Source organism: Solenopsis invicta, chromosome 3 (assembly GCF_016802725.1).
Source record: "Solenopsis invicta isolate M01_SB chromosome 3, UNIL_Sinv_3.0, whole genome shotgun sequence".
Lineage (NCBI taxonomy): Eukaryota > Metazoa > Arthropoda > Insecta > Hymenoptera > Formicidae > Solenopsis > Solenopsis invicta.
Window position 1 is genome coordinate 22244263 of NC_052666.1, and position 22455 is coordinate 22266717.

At 37.4% G+C, this 22455-nt stretch overlaps 1 protein-coding gene across 6 annotated transcripts in view; it reads left to right on the plus strand.

Annotated features, from left to right (window-relative positions):
* Positions 1-22455, plus strand: part of LOC105196718 — a 367858-nt gene that overhangs the window by 239582 nt on the left and 105821 nt on the right. For all 6 annotated transcript variants that reach the window (XM_026134882.2, XM_026134881.2, XM_039447669.1 and 3 more), the window contains one exon: positions 6913-7029. In XM_026134882.2, coding sequence (XP_025990667.1) covers positions 6913-7029 — 117 coding nt within the window. The remainder of the gene's footprint in view (positions 1-6912; positions 7030-22455) is intronic.

Below are 22455 nucleotides of genomic sequence, written 5' to 3' on the forward strand. Positions count from 1 at the left end.
TCTTTTATATATTGTGTCGACGGCGCGGCGGCGGTCTCAACCAATGATGTCGTCGCGAAATAAACTTTCAAGATTCCACCGTGTTTTATCAAACACGATGAAAATCCTGGCGCAATTATAATGTAAAATTCATTAAGCTTAAACAATATTGTTTCTTTAAATTAAAATTTTTTTAATGTTCAACGTTACATTTATTTACGAATTATAAATACAAATATTTGTATTATCCAATATTTATTACATGTTAAATATAAATATTTGACGATTTCGCTCTCGTTATGCATAATTCGTAGAAAGAACGGAATAAAGCCATCGATGGAAAACATGGTTAATTACGTAATTATTCATTATAAATTGTAAATATTAATACTGTTGGTCAAATAAAATTTTCTCGAAATTCTCATTAGCTGATCGATATGCGTCGGTATACGCATGTATGTACTTACGGAACGTTGAGATTCTGTACGTCACTACTGCAGTTGCAATTGTGACTTCAAAGTTTCCACGCAGCGCGAGGGGTCTGTCTGTTTCGCATTATACTGCCAAGAAGCACGGTCCACGAGTTTCCGTTTTATACCCCGGTGAGCCAGCGCGATTATAAGGGACTCCGGGAGACAGGGCCGTCCTAAATTGTACTCGAGTGTTTCGTAACTCCCCTCGACGTTGTGACGATATTCCCTCCCAGATGTAGTCCACAAAACCCTGTGCGCGCTTCGAGAGAAATCTCGCCTGTATTCCCGTATAACCCAACGAGACATCACTTTCGTACGTAAGATAATTCTTATTTAACGAGAAGAGAAAGGCGAGGCCTGAGAATTTTTGTATCGCGTGCTTTCATGCTCGCGGTATATATCGAAGAAACGTGCACGCGATGAAACTTGCGGTGCTATCATCACCTGACTACCGCGAAAGAAAAGTAACAAAGTGCAACGAAACTGTCCGAGAGATCACACAGCATAAAAGTTAATTATTTGATTTTCAAATTAATGTTTATTTGTTTACCATTTTCTAGGAATTAATTCTTTACTTTTGACAGATTACAATTTTTATTTTCAAAATTTTTATCGATATTTGCTGCATGGAGAGTAAATTTTCCTAGAAAATTTACTCCGAAAATATCATGGTAGTCATAAGATTACATTTAATTTAATTTTAATTTATTGCGTATTTCGAAATACAATTGAGTTATACGCCGTATGGCGGAAATCTTAACAATTGTATTTCGAAAAATGTTACGATTTTCTCTGATTAACATGTACTTTATATTGTAACAATAAAATATAAGATACGTTTGATTATTTTTATTAAAGTATATAATTAAATTTCAATTATTTCAAAATGTATTAAATAGTTTATAATTCTTTATTGTATTAAATAGAACATATGTATCATATACCAAATAGTGATAAACATAAACATACAATATCATCCTTCGGTCAATTTGTGGAGTCTGTGTGATCTCAACGGAAGTTTCATATAACGCATGTGATAATTGATCGACGCGCTATTTACAATATATAACATAAATAGATAGACAATATAATATAACAAATTCATCAATTCATAGAAAAAAATAGCTAGATAGGAGATTCATGATTTATAAAATTGCCTCTATCTTATGTTGTGTTTTTAAAAGACGATATATATGATTATATAATCATTATATGAAAAAATTGTGTCTTAAATAACAGTTTTATCTTAAAATATTTAAAAACTCTGTTTTAACTTCATAAAATATCTTTTGTACATTTCAAAAATTCTTATTGCTACTTATAATATTTGATAGATTGTGCAGTTGCTCCGAGCTTTATCACCGCACATGCTAAAAGTACCGAATTTTGCGAATAGAACGAAAACTTCTCTCCGTGTGTGTAGGAAATTCATTCTTTTATCTTGAAAAAGAAAGGCTTATGTCGGAGTGAGGAAATCTGATTTTCTTCTACATTTCGTAGAACAGTGGCAGCCGATTCACGAACCAAAAAACTAGAACGGTCGGATGTCGGCCCTCGAGAAATCATTACGATCTTTCGGTCACGGGCACGGTTCGTCGTATGGAGAGAGGGATGAACGAACTAGACAAAGCAAGGGGAACAAGGAGAGCGAGAGAGAAGAGAAGAGCGCCTCACTGCATGAGAGAAAATCGCGCGAAATAAAAGCATCCAATTTCCTGCGAATCGTCCGTCGGATCTCTCGGCGGACTTCCTCCTCGCGCTTCCTCCTGCTGCGGCATCCGATCGGGGCGCGGCGCGGCGCGAGAAGAAAGAGCGCAAGGAGCCGATTCGTGCTTTTCACGGCCGGACACAAGATGCCAAATGCAGTCGGCGAAACGTGAAACGCCGAGGATCGCGAAGTCAAGGGGATAGGATGACTCGTCGTTGCTGAATGGTGCGAAGAGCACGGCGATGCCGGGGAGCGTCGGCTTCCGTCTCTATTCCGACGCAACCTGGCATTTCAATTATTTATATCGCGCTATCAGCAGCCCGATAAAATCCTTGCGTTACGTTTCTCTCGTATCTGTCTTTGTCCTCCGACTTCTTAAGAAGATTCCCCTTATTTGGTTCTACCCTCTTTAAAATACTCGTGTGGAACGACAGCTGCCGCGTAACAACGATTCCGAAAGTAAAGTGCATGCGAATTTATCAATAGAATGCATTCAAATAAAATCGGTAATTCTTTAAAAAATAAGAAATATATTCGCTGCGTCTTGTATAAAGAATCGTGATCAATTCATTGAGAATTCCAACGAGCAATGAGGGCGGTCGCTATGGGTAACCATGTTTATTTCTTCCTCGAGTCTTTCTGTAATACCAAGACAACAGCTTGTTCGCGTACAATGCCGGCAAAGCATCTGTACATCTCAAATAATAAAGACAACAGCTGCGGACCTGAATGCAAGAGCCGCAAACTCCCCGCTGGATTGCTGATGCGGCGTGACGTTCGCTTATTTGCATCGCATAATTGACAATACCGCTATTCGTCGGATATTCTCCGCTCCTTTGCTCCTTCCTGTCCGTTCCCGTTCCACACCTCGCGTCTTTTGCGGCTATAACGATCCCCGATATCCTTTATCCTCCGACAATATACTTCGCAGCTCTCGCCTGTCTCTCCATGTTGCATGTCTAACGAATGAGGTAGCGAGCTTCTTATCGAATCGCGTAGTGGATACGTGTCTCTGGCGCGATTTAAAGTTTCGAGCACGAGCGTGGAAAAAGAGCCAAAGTAGACTCGCGTAAGCCACATCAAAAATGAATATCTTTCTTCTTGGGGCCGGAAAAAGACGGGCCGAAAGTAACGAGCCATCTTCCCAGGCCACGTGGCGCCTCAATTATTTATGACGTCTTGTTGATACTACCCTACACTAGTCAGTCATGCTTTTCATTGTTCACTCTACTGCTCTCTACACTACTTATCGACTTATCCTCCTTTTCTTCCTTCTTTTTAGAACACAAAGTCGCGCCTAGACGTTTTTCTGTCTTTCTCAACGAATAGACGTGCGTTTCGCATCAAGTATACCAAGGTTTACGTATGAAATCTTATATATGAAATAATCACATACGTGGCAGTACCAGTTAAATTTACGCAGCATTAACGTTTCATATTTTACAGTATCTTAAAAATAAAACAGAGATTATTTCTTATTCGTAAACGAAAATCGGTTATTTGAAGTTCTTGATCCGAAAAGCGTTGTGCTTCATAAAAGATGCTACGAGCGATCAAGTTCGTATTCTCTGCGGGCGTTAACGGCATAGTAACTCGGATCAGAAGTTAGACCTCGCCGGATTACGGGGAGATGTATGACCTTTCGAGCACCAATAGAGATCGAAGAGGATCGCGCGACGATCGGATCCGCCACCCGTCGAAGCCCGCAAGCAATTAATTCATAAGCGTATACGCTCTACACAATGGTGAACTATAGTAATACATATCCGTCTCTTCACGCAACAATGGCACGCGAACATCCACACGTTACACGAATTGTATCAAGATTTGAATGAGCCAATACAGAGATAAAGGACGCGGCCCCTAGGAGGCCAAAGGTAGAACCACAGAGAATACACGTCTCCGCGATTGTCTCGTTGATATGTTAATTAACGTTATTGATGTTAAGCAAGACCTCCTCGGGCATCCAATATGAGTATCTATTAATTCTGTCGAACCACGATGCAGAATCGAGGTTGCGTTAACCGATTGTCCCGGCACACGTTCAAATTGCATTATGATACATTGATACGCACTGCGCCAAATCTTCCTGACCTATCAGAATTTCGTATGAAAGTACCAGAGTAATTGATTGAATTTTTAATTACCGCAGATCCGTCGATATTAGCAAATTATGGAATGCCAACCTGCCAATCTCTCTAAAATTATTGTACATATATGTTAAGGAGGTATGATTGATACAATCTCAACAAAAAGTGACTTATGTTATTGAGAACATAGTATGTAATTGTTAAAATTTCGTGTCATGTGTTTGGACTCCGTAAGATCATCGTTGGTTTTAATTACGTAAAATTAAATTAATGGAATGTTTTGATAACCGTTAACAATATTTTACTTGTATATTGTTTATTCTTCGATTTGTCGTTAAAAATGTCGAATATAACTGTAATTGTACAATTAAATAGCTAAATTTTCAATGTTTATCACATACCATCGTATATTACAATGCTTGCCTACACCTAAAACTTTATAACAGCTTAGTTTTTAATTAATATCGTTGTAACGTAAATTTTTTAATTAATTTGTCAACAGCTTTATCAAATTTTCAGTATTTTTCTTTAGTTCATCAAAAGTGAGCTTTTTTTAAATTTATATCTTTGTCAATTTGTTACTTGCACAATCGATTAAAAATTTTAATATAATATTAATTTTACTTTAAATAATATTCTATATCAGTTTTAATATCAGACTGAAGCATACGATTTTTTGATCATACTTCCTTAAGAGTGTTACTAAATCTCTAATCTTTTATCCAGAACCTATTGTAACATTGTAGCAATATCACATATATGTAAGAGATATGTTTTGTGTACCCTCCTCGCGTAAGAGGCTCATCAATATCGCAAAAGTCTCTGGAATCACGATTGATAATAATTAACCGAGCGTAGCATGGCGCATTTCGCCTGTTTTCCCTCTTACGAGAGACGAAGGTGCGGTGAGACGGCAGGTCTGATTGAATCAGCATGATTCCCTCGTTGCGTATTACCCGTTGCGTAACCATCCGATTCCATCCTGCTCATTCACCCCTCATGGGTTCTCTCATTTTATCCCTACTCCAAGAATCCTAGTTGACGACGACGCCTCGGGAAAACGAATCCTTTGAAGTTGTCCGTAATCGAAGAAGTAATTTCAGCGCGACCCTCGCCGGCAATCGTTTTCCCCGGTCGTGTAGGGTCGCGCGCCTACTCCACGAAACGTTATTATCGGAAGCGCCCCATTCTTGTTAAAGACAATTAGCAGCGTAATTTACGCAACAACTTTGCTAGTGTATTGAATAATTGAGAAAAAGAATGTTTATATTTAACAGCAATTCATGAACATTATCTACATTTATATTTTGAAGCGAAGAAGATATTTATTGTAGTTGCCGTAAATACTTGTGTTTAAAAAAAATTACGTGTTAATTTTTCTAAAAGTTTTGAAAGAAATACACATTTCCCTAATGTATTACTTTTGAGAATCTTTGCAAACTTCGTGAATATTGTAATGTATTTTATGGATAAAGAAAGCTTGCAGGAGAAAATTAATACACATAAAAATTGGTTTTACACCAAATAATATTTCAATATTTATTTCATGTTAACGAACGTATGTACACTGAGAAAAAAATTAACTTGACAAAGATTGTTCAACTCGATTAAATTTCTTCAATTCAAATACTTATATTTATGAGTTAAATATACAAATGCTGAAGAAATTGAGTGAAGATGAACAATTTAGTCGAGTTAACAATTTTTTTCTCAGTGTATAACGATTCTGATCGTTCGTTAGTAACGTAAAGTAAATGACTTATTGGTTATCTGTACTTATAGTTTCCGCTTAAAACATTCCTTAATAAGGACATAACGTTGATCAATTCTAATTGAATGAAGCAAATAAATTTTTATTAATGGCTCTTCACAGTTTTCTTTTCTAATCGGCTCTGTCTTTTCTCATATTTCAAGCTCCGTTAAAATTACTCTCTACCGACATTTTCCTCGGACGGAACCGAAAATTCAATTCTACTTTACACAATCTAATTTAAGCAAAGTGAAACTTGTACTGTACGTGATGAAACTTGGTTAACATTAAACTTCGCACATATTGGATTCAAAATACGATTCCTACCAAATTCAATCTGGAATAGCTGGTACAAGTCTTAACATCTCGAAGAATAAAATCAAATTCGGAGCACGTATACCGAAGTTGAGCGTAGATGCCACTTTGTAAAGTAAACGATCTCAAAATGAGAAACTTTCTCTTTTTGTATATTGTAGAAGACTGAGAATCTCGCGGTTCTTTCCGAGATCAACAAAATAAATTTTAATACGTAGTTGTAATAAATACGAGGAAAGCCCACAATGAATATGCGGAAAAAAAAGAATTCTATCCTGACGAACGTTATGCCCTCGGAAGCAATTTGAATATTCCGGACTCGGGATCTCAGCGAGAAATTCTTACCCGACTTCACAGTAAAATACGCATCTTTCCTAAAAACTCCACGAGACAAAATTCAACTCGCCGCCATGTTTGGCGAAAAAAATTTTACAACGTTTGCACTTTTGAAGCGAATTAACAACCTCTACGTCGTACGATGGGACAGTCGGATCGAAAATTGTCGAAATTAATTAGCTAGCGACAGGAAAGACAGTATCAGTTTGTGCGCCCAGGGCTAATGGACAGTTACTGAGTGGACTCGTCTTTTTGTTGCAGGTGCGAGGGCGGTTGGCTTCAACTCGAGGGCAGTGCTCGCGTTTGCGGTCGGAACCAACGCTTCGACCGACCGGTCGTTCTCTTCTCGGACAAGCCGATCGCGACTCTACATATGCAGTGAGTACCTTCATCGCTTTATTTCAGTCAGCGAACGGTTTTTGCGTTGCCTCTTCATTATGGTAAAAGCAATAAATTCTCCGCTCGAGCGAATATTAGTTATCATTAATTACTCTTTGTGTAATTAACATTAATTACTCTTTCTACAATCGTATCTTAACAAAATAATTTTCTACTTAAGTGGAAAATAATTATTTTTTAATCTTTTAATTTCTACGTGGGTTTATACGTATAAAATTCGAAGTATTCAAGGCACTTTTAATGGTGCTTATAATGGTACTTCAACATTTTGATGAACGCAACGGAGAGAAGTAATCTTAAACAAATTATGTGTTTTTATCGAAATATTTAGTGAAGATTGTTATTATTTCGCTTTTCTTGCCGGGTTGCGTATACGTATTTTTATATAGAATAAGTTTCCCTAAAGCTTTTGAAAATATAAGATTCATACTGTATCAAGGAGAATCGAAAAAATCTGAAATTAAAAAAAATTTCTTTACCTTTGAAAATAATTAATTTTTATGGGATTTTATATATATTTAGTGAAATTGTTAAAATTTTAGTTTTACATTTAAATTCTGTCTCTCTTTTTCTGATAGAATTGTATTTTTGATCATTTTTCTCTTAATTTAAAATGTCAATAATCGATTAGCAATAAATATGATATATACATCTCCACGCACATTCGTGTATATTTTCAATAGCTCGTTTTTATAAAAAAAAATTGGCAACTATAGAAAAAATCAATATATTGCTCTAAATTGGCATAGTGTAAATTGGCATCACGCACTCTTGAATTCTTCCGGTGAACTAGATCCGTGTATTGCGGATAGATTGTTATATACCATTTAGTTTATATCTGTTTTTAATGCTTTCTCAAATTTAATATTCAAAAATTGCTTTGTTATGACCGTGTAATTAAAGAACATTAAAAAGCGCGTATAATGAAATAAATTAATTTCAAAGCTGCATTAAAAAATTTTGTAATTTTATCTGGAATTTTTTAAAAAATTCTAGAAAATTCGAGAACTCTCGGAGAATTTTTTTATAAAATTTGCATGAACATTCTAAAGATTTCTTCTCGGCAAAAACGATCCGTGCGGGCGAGTCGATACGTATTTACTTGTACTCTCGCGAAAAGGTTTCGAAAAACTCCCTTTTTTTCGCGCGTTTGGTACAGAACAATCGTGTCCCGAGTGAATAGCGAGTGCGTATAGTCGATTTAATGTCACCATGCGAGTTATCGCCCCGTGCACTGCGTAGCACCACCGAGGTCGAGAGACGAGAACAGGCGGTAGAAGGATAGGTAGAATTCCAACAGCATTACGAAATAGGAACACGTCCTGAGCTGAGTGCTCCTTACTACCCCAAGCCGTTGCCATTCGAGTTACCCGAACGTGCACCAGTAATGCTCGTACATCGAATTTTGCTCTTAAATACCATTAGGCAATGATATCCACGGGATTGAATTTGCACTTCGGATCTCCGTACACTTGCAAAAGTTTCTCTCTCCCTACAAGTATCGCAATAAATCGGACTGATTTCGATAACTTGGTGAAAGAGAGCAATAAGCCGGGGAACGACGTGGCGCGGAGTATTTACACGATTCGCACCTTATAAGAAACGATTTCCATTATCAAGTAGCCCTCTCTCCCTCTTTATCCGCCCGTTTGTACTTGAACATCAGCTCCTGAGAAGAGTTTAATTTAAATGCAAATTGATTTACCTTTGATAAAGTGAAATGGGGTTTCCTCTGTTTACTGCGAAGGCGAGAATTATTTTTTAAATTAACTTTCTTGACGGCGCGTCCGCCACGTAACCGTATTTAATTACGCTGAAACTACCGTAGAGAAGTAATAACGTGAAATTAATAGGTATTCATAGTCGATGTGCCCTGAAACGCCACGAGCGTCAATGGAAATGGAATGCAAATTAATTATTACGTTTGATGAAATGTGTTACATCGATTTATTTATTTATTGGATGTAATTTTGCGAAGGACAACATTTTATACGTGCATTCGCAGCATCATAATTCAGGATTAATTTTTGAACCAATATTACGTTTCCTCGCATCTATCGCGCTCTGATAATCAAATAGAATTGAAATCATGGGCAACGGGCAATTAATGCGAACGATCCGTAAAATTTTCATTCGCTCCGCAGTGCGAGGTGAATTATCATGGCGTTCGTCTGAGAGTACTGAAAAATCTGAATAATTGATTGGTACATATTGTTGGGCCTCACGGGAGTCGGTAAATGGTGGAAAAGTTGCAAATTCGTCCGCAGGTAAACTCCCGTGCGGCTCCTCACGCGGCGCCTCCATTATTTATGTTTCTTAATTGGGGCGTCTAGAAAAAAAAGTGAATTCTGTTGGACAACGAGATGCTTCGTTACGAACTGCTCATTAAATATTTATGGAGAAATCAGCGTCTGCGATATCCGAGCGTCGTCAACTGAGGTCTACGTATACATAAAACATCAGCAGTTTGCCACGCAACTCGTTTCTTTGATCGCGTCGCAAGATCTTCCAAAGATGCTTCCACGGTTTTGATTCGCTCAAAAATCTGGGTAAACATTCAAATTTGCAGGTATCACACGAAAGTTACATTCGACAAGCATGTCCCTCTGGAATTTGCAGTTAATTTTGTGTATTTTCATCTATTTATCAAGCACACATTGAAAATCGGGATACTCGCAGGCGTAACGTGGCGTAAAATTTAATTCTGTTAACCGTTCCTGAAAATAATTTTATCGTCCAATATGACGTTCGATAAATTTGTGAGAAAATCGCACTTTATTTCTATTGCGAATTGTTCCCATAAATTACGCGCGAATGCAGCCGTCGTAGATAGGATTATAATTGTATTAAATATTATCAAAGTAAAACTCGACGAGCTTAAAATTGGCCATAGTTATGCAAGAAATGTCCAACGTGAAATTCATTTTGAGAAAAATACACATAATATTTAAAAATGTAGGTAAAAACTGTTTTTTATTAATTTTAGGCATATATTAGGCTTGGATCTCTTTTGTTTAATGTAAAAAAATATGTACGTATTCACTGATTATAATAATTCAAAAGTTATAATTTTGTGAGCTGAACGTTTCTTGCATAACTATGGCCAATTGGTAAAAAACTTGCTAACGTAAAACATTAACGTTTAGCTAGCAAGAAATTTTAAATATTTTTCTTATTTCTTTGCGTACATATTAATTAACTTTATATTTGCCATAGAATTGATAATAATTTAAATTTCGAGCAATTTTAATTATATGATAAAATTTCTGAGCATCACGTAAAAAAGTATGATCGGTTACATGCAATATCTGTTACTTAACAGTAAAAGAATAAGAGAATTCGGAAGAGGTCGTCATCGAGAGTACTTCTGACCCGGAAATGTCTCTCGCATTATTACTCGGCACTTTCTCAGTGAGGACTCCGAAACGCGGCTCGGTCGGTATGAAATTTATATAAGTTGGGAAGTTGAGTGTAATGTGGCAAACCCGTCGCACGCGACTGGCATAAATGTGTCGAGAAATGATTTATGGTGTTTAACTTGCACACTCCTGTCCGCGGCAACTTTTTATATGAAAATGTCTAGGAAACAACAAACGGCAACTTACGAGCCGTGATGCGCGAATTTATTCCAAAAGGAAATTAAGCGGAATATATCTACACACTGGCCGAGAAAAGAGAGAAGCGTTAAAATGACATTTCATGCAATAATTCCTTTCATTATACGGATTTAAAAAAAAAAAACGTATAATTATATTCGAAAATTATCTCGCAGACGAATTGAAATGAACAAGAAATGAGGAGAAACGAAATTTACACGGACGAGTAAGCGCGGTGATATAAAATGGCGCGACAAATTTTTCATGAATTTCTAGTTGAAAATTTCCTAGTGCCGCTTAATTGGTTAAATTAACGAGCCACGATGAAAATGCCGTCGGATGGAATCTCGAAAGTACACAATGCACGCGAAACGTCGCATAATATTTTTCAGCGTCGCCTGTAAAGTAACGACACGTATCCAGCCGAATTCGAGGCAATAATCGGATTCCCATGAAATTTCAACGCGCTCATTTCCATAACTACGTCCTTTTATGTCACCGTGAAACATTGAAATGGACTGAATTATTCAACCGATAATACGCGGCTCATACGTGGAATACGGACGGAAACTTTGTCTGTTATGTTTCAACATATTGCATAATGCACTTTAAACTACGGCCATTGTCCACGCAGGATATAAACCGTAATAAGGTCAATATATGATCTCGGTTTATCGCGCAACGGAAGTGCTTTCGTGAAGGAAGTACAAGAGATACTCGTTTGCCCCGTCTATATTTTTCTTTTACCAATATATCAGATTTATTCGAAAATCTCTTTTTTCTGGAAGAGAATATCAAACTAAAATAGGAAAATATACAACAGAAATATTGAACAATGTGAACAATCCACGTTTGACTGTCCTGGTAAAGTTTTGTTTATTATGTATTACTAAAAGGTTTTTTTAAAAAAATTAACTGTAAATTCACGGATCACTACTCGCTTCTTTTATCATTCACTTTTGTAATCAACGTTGTTAAGCTTTTATTTATTTATACAGTATGGTCACGAAAATAGAGCTATCTATATAAAAATTGATGAATTTATATTAGTTTATTATTTCTTTTATTTGAATCTATATTACAATAAAATAAAAATTTATTTTAGCTTTTTATATGTAAAACAAATAAAATGATAAAGTTTTAATACAAATACGAACTTTAATATTTTTTTTATTGATGTTTGTTGTTCTTTTTTCTCAATAGCTTTTTTCATAATCACCACTGCATGTATAGGTTATTATACACGCTTTAAAAATCCTTTTAGAAATCTTTTTTAAAAGGACTTATAGAATAATTTTAGATGTTCATATACCGTGTATAAAATGTCTTCGTAATTGAAAACATAATGTAATAAAATTAAGATTTAATATATTGAGTGAGCGCAAAAGTTTTAATAAGTTTTTTAGTAGATGTAGTAACCAACAATTTTTTAAATCCAAAAGTTGGTATAAAAATATTTAATTTAATAGTAACTTTTTCTATCGAAATTTGTTGTATTTGTATTTACTGAATTACGCTGTTGACGTCAATATTAGAAGATCGTCGAACGTAATTTGTTTTTAAGGTTGAAATCACTTCATTTAAATTTAGCGAGCTATCTTTTACAAGTTGAAATTAACACGGCATTCTCTTCGAATACATTAGAAATGTTTTTCACGCTATTTACATATATGTTCTTCCGCGAAATTCACATACATCATTATTACACTCACATGAAGTTCTTTTTTCTCATTTTTATTTGGAAACATTAATTTACGAATTTAGCCAATTTCTTTTTTAAGTGATAGCTGTTGTTTTTTTATTGATATATTATATATTATCATATTTATTAATAGTGCAATAAAAAAATGTTGGTTACAGTAACTATTACAAACCTATCAAACGTTTTGCACTCACCTAACACATATGTAATTTTGAAATATAAATTTATTAATTTTATCATAATACAATTGTCGAGTAATATGTAATATTTTTTTGCGAATTATATTTAATTTGTTTTTAATTAAATGACTTCGACATATTATCTTACAATGAGCATTATTTTTCGGACTTTCAAGACAAGACTTTCTGACAAGATAGTTTGCGTATTTAGTAGAATTCGATTATGCTTAGAATGTGTTTACTGGTCAGCTGTAAAATGTGATACGTTGCACATAACATTGTATCTTGAAATTTCAGAGAGGAGGTATCGTTTAGATCTGGCATTTTATCAAAATAAATCTACTGCAGGCAATTTATTGAAACATATCTACACATATACATAATAATTTGCATTTTGCATGTAAGTGCAATTAATAATATTGTTAATTTTCTCGCCATACATTATTATAATTGAATTGTAATTTGCGATCTTCGTCCACAGAATCGATGGCTATCTATTAACGTCGATATGGCCGACTTCGCGATATTATTTTAAAATACGAGAGAGATGAAAATTAAACTAGAGCAGTAAAATTTCCGCCACGGTCATTTATCTTCCATTTATGCGTACTGTATAATGAATCTGCAGAATTTGCCATTGAGGATTTGACAATTTCGCAAAACAATGCTCACAGTAGCAACAATGCTGTGCAATCGCGTGCAAGAGAGTTGAAATAAATTAAGCGTAGCCGACGGCGAGATTCCTACTGAATTTTGGACGATTCTTGTCTCCATGGCATGGCAAGTTTACACCACCAAGTCTGGCTTACTACATTTTGAGAGAGCAATGTTTGCATCCTTCCTCTCTTGTATATCTCTCTCTCTCTCTCTCTCTCTCTCTCTCTCTCTCTCTTGCTCTTTCCTTTTCTCTTGAAACCATCTCTGACGAAAGTTTACAATCGCTATTTACCGCCGCGAAGAGATGCTAAACTACAAAGCTGTGTCCCAGTTTACTTCGACGACCGTTAAACCGGATACTCGTTTTAGCTTTAGTCGAATTTCGGCTTGTCGTAAAGCTTCAACGATGCAGACGAGTTTTCCGCTGGAAACTTAATGTACATCTCATAATGAAACGAATTATGTGTTGACGAGGGCAGGCTATAACGACGCCTTTGTAATTAAAAGTGTTTGCGATTTATTCTTGCGATCTACGTAGGAAGTTCGAGGCGTACTGTTCGTGCACTCTGACAATCTGCATAATTAAATGTTTTGGCTGTTCTTCGCTTATGCCGTAGCACCAATCCTTTCTTTCACAGCTTTCAATTTACATGCAAATTAATTCACTTTTGATGGAGTAATGCGGAGGTGCCTTTACTCGCGATGAAATTAGTTTATTGAATTAGTAGCTCTAATTTTTGCCATTATCCGCTTCAGGGTTGTCGCCGTTCGTGACATCATACAGTCACGTCAAACCGTATTTGATGTTCAATCACGTAACCGCAGGTTAATTTAGTTGGACGGCCATCGAGCGCCAAAGGACGGACACTCTTTTCCGAGCTGGCGGCATTTCCGGCGGCTTAAGTCCTACCATCCTAATTTTCGGTTCGTTTCACGCCGCCTCGGCAGCCACCTCGAACTTCCGCGAAACTTAGTTGGACGCAATAAAATCGATATCTCGACAAAAGGGAACGACCTCTGCCAACGGCATGCCTTATGCGATCCATTAGGCGAATGAAAAGACAGGAAAGGCTTTGCGCTCATCTTTTTTTTTATAGCCCGCCATTATTCGCCGATCTCTTTCTCTCTCTCTCTCCCTCTCTCTCTTTCTCCATACATGAATATATATATATATATATATATATATATATATGTACTTATATAAGAAGCGTTTTTGTAGAAAAATGTCCTTAGGCGAAGAAATGGAGTTCGTGTGTTTATTTCAAAGTAGCTTCCTTAGTGTGCAGTTTCACGAAGGAGAACAATACGGGTCCTATCGAAATATCATTTTCGCGAAAAGAATAATATCCGATAGATTGGAGCTTTATCCGTCGGGAAAAGCGCTTTTCTTTTAGGTACCATCGACCGAATTGCTTTTAGGATACTACGAACTGAGCAGGAATGTCAGGCGGCAGGAGATCTCCAATTTCTCTCAAACGATAAATCACGATTATATGTCTCGTGAAAAATATATTCCTTTGTTTTTCGGAAATTGTTCCTGAAAATTTCATTATCGGAAATCATTAAGTTATTAAATATTGAGTGTAATATACGGACGAACAATATTAGAATTGTCTTACAACGGAGAGAGAGAGAGGGAGAGACGTTGGCAAGACGTTACGAGTAGAAAATCTGAGCTAAGAATTCGTACGTCGAAATATCCGTCGGGATAAAAGTACTGTCTAGAAAGATATAAAAGGCTAACAGTAAAGAACTTTTTTTAACTTTTTAAGAACGGATGAAACAATCTGCATGTTACTTTTCGTTTAAATATGCACTCAAATTTCTTTTATTTAACCAGATTAACGATAAACTAAATTAACATGTATATCGGAATCTTGTACTAAAATATTTGCAGTAATTTTATTCCTCTGCTATTTCATTATGGCAATAGGATATCAGATATTATCAGGATAGGACATTGTTTGCATGTATGTATAATTTATCATTTGTTTTATCTTTATATAATGAAATTATTATATTTTTATTTCTTTATTGTTATTAATCACGATTATATATTAATCAAAAGTTCGATATAAATCAGATTGAAAAATACCTTTTATTTTCTAATTTTGTTCGATAATTGCTATCTAAAATGATAAATAGAATCAAGTTTACTTTTTTAAATACTGTGTAATTACACAAGTGATGTTTAAATGACGTAAGGCAACTGTAAAAAAAAAACTTCACAGCCAATACAGGGAATTGGACTAGTACTTTTCCAGCAGCTTAAGAAAGGAAAGACAGATCGTGCGTGGAACTCCTGACTGTAGAGGAAGCCTATCGTATTTTTAGCTACGGGTGAAACAAAAAAGGCGGTAAGAAAGAAACGTCTTCCATATCCGTCGAACTGTGCCTTCGATTTTGCGCATAAGCCCACTCTTCCTCTTTGTACCCTTGTCAGACCTTGCAACCCTGATTGAATGGATGCGGGCTTTGTGCCACGTCTGCATCTTCGGATTGCTGAACCTGTCGCGAGAAAAGCTGTGACATAACCTTATAGATAATGGAAATCAAGAAAAAGGAGGAAAATACGATTGTAACAGCAACAGTATTTGGATTACCGTCAAATCTGGTTTAATAAACACAGATGATGATTCGCGATAGTTGCAATTTCATAAAAACATGCGATATTTCATTTTACAATACATTTTCTCCGTGCAGCCTTCGTAGATCCGCGTCGGGGATATACTTTCATAAAAATAACACTCCCGGTAAGAACACGATAATCTTTCGTCGTTCAAGGCACAAGATTCTATTTGCAACAAATGTGAGTTATACCGCGCGAGGAATCGGACTGACGTAACCGATCCGGCTTAATCGCAAAGAAAAATTAGGTTCGTTATCCTTTCCCGTTGGGTATCGATTAGCAGATTAGTCTTATCGAGTGCCACAGGGCAGATACCTCGTAGCGTGTAGAAAGACGGAAAGAAAGAGCCTTGAATCTGATTCCGGCAATCTGTCTGCGCTCGAGTCGGACCCGCCGCCTTTCTCTTTTCCTCGCGCGAGGCCGGGGATACATTTTTCGAGATAATTTCCTGTCAGAATTCCCCTGGGATGGCAGTGCGCGCTCATCGACCCCGGTGGGGTGGGGCCCAAGATAAGCCCGCGCAATATCGGATTCGAATCCTACGTACAGGAGGCGTGGGATGAGAGCACCCTAGGGTACTTTCTGGTAGTCGAGTACAACGCAATGGCGGCGTACCTCACATATACGCGATTTATTCACCGGCGCAAGATGAATATTTTATTAACCCATTAGGATAAGTCGGCAATTTATGTCGAACGGATCTTGTGCAGTAAAAAAAGGACTTAGGAGGACGCGCCGAGACGTAGAAGCTCGCTAATATTTTAGGCATCGCTCATTGATAAGGACCTCTGTCAGCAGCTGTAAAAAAATATTGCGCGGTAATATCACACTGGCTAAGCTTATAAAGCTAAGAGCAAATGTTTTTAATCTCTGTTTCACGTGCCATGTCATCTGTATTTTACATTTATATTTATCTAATGTATATTTAGATGTAAAAAAAATGTTCTTTTTCTGAAAATTTAATTTATTATTTAATATTATTTATTTGTCTACATAAGATAAACATAATATAATATTGTTATAATAAATCAAAAATATACCTTTCTCTCATTTTAATAATGAATAAAACGCGCTGCAACAAAGGATTAAATCTTGATATAAAAGCAAGTCTTTGCCAAGGAGCCACGATGAAAAAACATCTTCATTAGCAAGAACGGTTAGTCAACACGTCATTATGAAAATTACTCATACTATTCCGTAACAGTCGTCGCTTTTTTGGCTTCACATAAGATGGAAAAACGGAAGAAGCGAACAAGAGCGAAAGAGAGAGAGGCAGAGGAAGAAAATGTGCTCACGAACGGGAAGTGAATATGGAGTACGCAAATTACAGGACCATAGCGATTAATGTTAACGACAAGCATTAGCAGTCTTGTTACGAATACCGGCAGTCCCAATGCACTCGCTTTTGTCGAGAACAATCTGCTGACCTTAATCGCATGGAACTGTTAAGTGCCCTTTATACGTCAAACCTGTCGCGCGCAAAATATTCTCGGTTTACTGCGAGCGTTTGAGCGCTGTAGCTAAAATGTCGATTTTCAATTGAATAATTGTTTCTAAAAAGAATGTCACGTTGAACTTCATAAATAGTTTTGTGTGTACCTCAATTTGTTCGTAATATAAATACTCGCTTTTATACACAATAGGAATGATATCCAACTGTTACACAAATTATAAATGGTTTTCCATTTTCATTTGTTTATAATACTTTTTTCAATGCAATTGCTTTTTTCCATCAATAAATTGATTCATAATACAATGATAATTGCATACGAAAGTGTTGCACATCCAGAATTCTTTTGCCAAAGTTAAACATTGTTTTACTTCCAAATTTTTGACCATTAAGTTACTTCAATTTCTTCACATAATATACAAACTTGAAGAAATTTTGAAAATAAGTTAATAATTAATGTATAGATTTCTAAATTTTTTTTTAACTTTAGACTGTATAGTTTTTGTTACACAACTGTTTAAAATATAATATTGAGTCTTGTGAAAAGAAGAATTTTAAATAATTTAAATGCAGATAAAATATAAAAATTTAAAAATTATACTTATAAGAAAGAATGAAATTTGAGAAACATACCAAAATTTAAAAAATAAATTTTATCGTATTACTTTCTTGTAAAATGTTTATGAACTATACACAATTTTCTTTAAATATGACGCTAGAAAAAATGTGACATTGTTGCTTATTAGTGCATTTAAATCATTATTCACTATTTTTTCAATTTTTTCACATAAAATTTGGTAATATTTTGGCAATGTCGAAAGTTCTTGAATAAAAAGTCACGTAATTCCTCTGCATCTTTTTATGCTGGAAAACGTTGTTAGGTTACACAATAGTTGTAATTGGAGAACCTTCTTAAAAAGTTAAAGACTTAAATACTTCTGTTATATATTTTTTTGTGTTTATAATAGGTAACAGAACTATATGTGATATCGTTATGTGTTTATAAAGTTTATTAGGGAATAAGAACAGTAAATATGTATTCAAAGTAATAATAATGCAATATTAAAGAAATTAATATGCACAGACATCAACAGAGTGCGCATTGTGTTCTCAACATAGTGCTCAACATAGAGTAAGTGCTGCTTTCCAATCACGCGGTGTCTGTATTACGGCATAAATCCCGTTCGCTGAAAAGGCCGTATATCCTAAACAAATGGAATATACAAGATATCAAACTAAATAAAGAATACAAGAGCTATGCACTTGAATCTTGCTTGTATTTTATCCTTTACTATCGCTCTACATTTACATATCATGAAATAATCATTATGCCTTTTATATTTTCTACAGTAATTATTTTACGTAGACGGTAATACACGATCGCGCTACTTCTACGTGAAAAAATTAATTCAATTTACGATATTTTCGTTAATATTAACAATAAAGAACTGTAATTACAATACAATACTAATATAACATAAAGGCACATAACAAAATAGTTCTGAGCAAACTATCTTTATTTCTTCTATTTTTTCTGACTGCTGCGGCGTAAATACCGACTTTACCCTACAGAGTTTGATGGATAATTGTATTGCTACGCGTGCAATTGCGTATTGTCTAATTGGTTATTTGTGAAGAAGCATAATGCGTAAAATACGGTATGGCGTACTATTTTCCGAAGCGTAAAGCAATTAACGCGTTACACATATTATTACCGTCAATGACACAGGCACTTCGCTTCGAAAGTGATTAATACGCGTCGCTACCATATTTCCGAAGGTAACGCAGCCCTTTCGCGTGGCTCGTCGCCCTCGGTGCAGCGCCGTACGTAATTGCGCATCATCGAATTAGCCGGTCCTGCCGGCCGACCGTACAGATAGTTTCAGCGATAAGAATCGAATTTCGTATACACGCCATTCTCGAATGGCCGACCCGGTGCGCCGGTGCATCGATAAGAGTCAAATTCTACGTGAACAAATCCCCGGTGTCATGCCCCGCTTATCGATCATTACGACTAAATGGCTAATTGTTTGTTAAATGCGAGACTTACCGCGGGCGACCCGGTATCTCATTCGCACGTGGTTTGGCTCGATATCGCGCTTTTCTAACCGCTCGTATCCACAAAACGACGATCTTTATCGTCGCATTATCGCGCTGCGGTTTGGTCACGGTATTAACATAAACGTATTATTTATCTGAGCTAACGCTAAATTTTGAATGAAACACCGGTACAAGTTTAACTATTGTAAATTTAAATATAACCATATACTAAAATACAACGATAATAGAAACATTTCTTTAAGGTGTTTTCAGCACTCCATCTATTTATTTACGTAACTTTTGACCATCTACTTACTTAAGTTAAAAAATAAATAAATATAAAACTACAATACGTCAAGAGATCTTTGATCGCTTATAATCTTCATAAAAACAAAAATATTGCAACAAATTTTATTTAATTAAAACGTCAGAGACATTTAGAAACAATTAAAATTAGATGTGAAATATAATGTGAAATAAACTTACCTTTGTTTTAGTATATATTTCCAACCATTCGTCTTTCACAAACGTTTAACACGATACCATGTGTAATGCGATAATCACTCGGCGATCAATTCAAACGGCATTCCTATTCCTTATCCTGGCAAAAGCACAAGTAATTCGATGTCACACGGCACAGCTTCACATTTTTCACACAGCCGTATAAAAATCAAATTCGAATGCGAGCGAATGATCGACGTGTCCCGCATTGTTATTGCATCGAATACGTGTGACAGATTACGGAATAATACGAAATGAAAGTGTTAATTGGCGCACGGTGCAACGGTGCGAAAACAACATGCGACTAGTTTGATTTTCCCGGAAAGTTGGACGGCCATGATGATCATCGACATGACGTCACGGGATCTAGCGACGCTTCAGACGGTCAGACAGCAGCACAGCGTGGCGGTATCGGAGTCGCCTGCACACATCGTCTCGCGTTTCGCGCATATTCGTCCCCGTTCAATGTAAGTTTCGTTCTGAAAGTGTCGAGGATGTCGAATTCGCCGACAGACGATCGTGGTAAGGTAGTAAAATCGGCACGTACGTGAAGCACAGAGTCGGTCCGTCGGCCGTTCGCGACATCGCATCGGTCTATCGGCGCTAACCGCGCTCCGTTCTAGCGTCAGTGTGAAGTTGCCTCCGTCTCGCGAATCGTCTATCAGTGTATTTCAGGCGGTCGCGAGTGTCGAATCCAGTAACGGCCGATCGTTGTGGAGCATAAAATCGGAGTGCACAGTCGCGAACCAACTCGTCCTTCGTGATATCTTTGTCGCTAATTGCGCCTCGTCGAAAGTTCTAGCGTCGCGTCAGTGTGAAGTTGTCTGTGTCTCGCGAAGCGCTCAGTGTTTCGAGAGTATACGGTCGTCGTGACGCATAAAATCAGAGCGTATGAACCCGTCGCGGATCAACTCGTCCTTCGCAACTTGAGTTTCGTTTGTTGCGTCCCGTCGGAAGGTCACGGTGTCGTCGTAGTTGTCTCCGTCTCGTGAATCGCTTAATAACGTTTTCAAGGAGCGTCGAGAATGTCGAAAGTGTTGAAGTTCAGTGGTGAGCGATCGGTGTGAAGCATAAAATTAGCGCAAATCAACCCGTCCGTCGCGATATCGGCCTCGCTAATTGCGTGTTGTTGAAGGTTAGGTTGTATCGTCGCGTCGGCGTTCGTCTCGCGAATCGCTCAACACATTTCAGGCGCGTCGAAGTGTCAAATTCGGCGACGGGCGATTGTCTTGAGGCATATAAAATAGACGCGTACGGTCGCGGATTAAATCTGTTCGCGATATCAGTTTCGTTAGTTGCGTTTCGACGCGGACGCTCGCGGCTCGTCGCTCGATGCCTCTGTTCCGTGAATTGTTTATTGTATGAATCCCGGACGCGGAGAAGGTCGAATAGAATTACTGGCGATCTCGCGTTACTCGTTCAATCGTGATGTATGAACCGAACGTATCGGATGCAGAATCTCGCTCGCCTTTTTTCCACGATGCTCCTATTCGGAGTCTTTGACTCGCAACGCTGAATTTTTCCATCGGCCGAGCTATCCCGTCGGACACTGCGCTGGCAACGATCAAGAACAACTTCACCCTCGAAAATACATCGCGTTAAAATTCGAGAGTATCGTGCCGTGCCGTCGGTCATACAGTGTCGCGGATTGTCGTGAGTGATAATACTGCGAGAATGGTCAGCCGGTGTTTGAACAGTGGCGAGGTTAACCGGATTGTACATCGTCTGGTGAGTAAATTTTTGTTTCATAAATTGAGATAACTCCGGTAATTACGTCACACAGAGATTTACACCGCGGTAATCAGAAAAAAATAGCGCGAAGGTAACTTGCACTTAGTTCGTCTGTTCGAATTAATCGTTCGGCATATGTACCATTAAAATGCAACGTTAGATGTCCGGAGCCATGCTCGAGAGCAGAACCACCTTGCTGAAAACGAGACTTTTCGCGAGTAGAAGAACAAAACAGTCATCTATCCCGCGTAATCTTCCACCCTGCGAATTAAAAGCGAATCAACCCCCCCGTTTGCCGTCCTTTACCGCCAGCCGAATGCAAATCGGAGCCGAATTTCACCTCGAGGCAAGATAAAGCTCGAATAACGTCCGGCGGCGTAATAACGCACGCGGGAAGCCCGAACACAGGGCGACGAGTCGAGAAGGTGTAAAATATTCGATCGGGCAGTTTGTGTTTCTGACGAAACTGGGCGAGTTTGCCTCACAATGGCAATCGATGGCGGCGAAACGCAAGGGAGAAAATTGCATCGCAGTACGTACGCGGGCCACGTCGTCGTTCCCTCGCTCCTCGTAGGTACAACGGGAAAGTTGAAATTCCCGAAAGCGAATGTCAGTTAAACTAACGAACGAAACCCGAGGCTAAAAACAGAGCGCGAAAAATAGTCAGGAAAATGACATGCCGCGCGCGGCGCAACGTTGTAATTTTAGCAAATATTAATCCGCAGACGTCACTTTTCCTGTTGTAATTAACTTCGGCAAAATTCCCGAACTGTACCGTCGCGTAAGTGTCCACAGGGAATAATCATGTGTCATCGATGTGAATTGTATCTCTTCCGAAATCTAATACTCGTACAAATGAGTGACGATATTACTTTTGACAGCAACACGTTCGCTCTCTTTTGAGCGATCCCCCTTATACG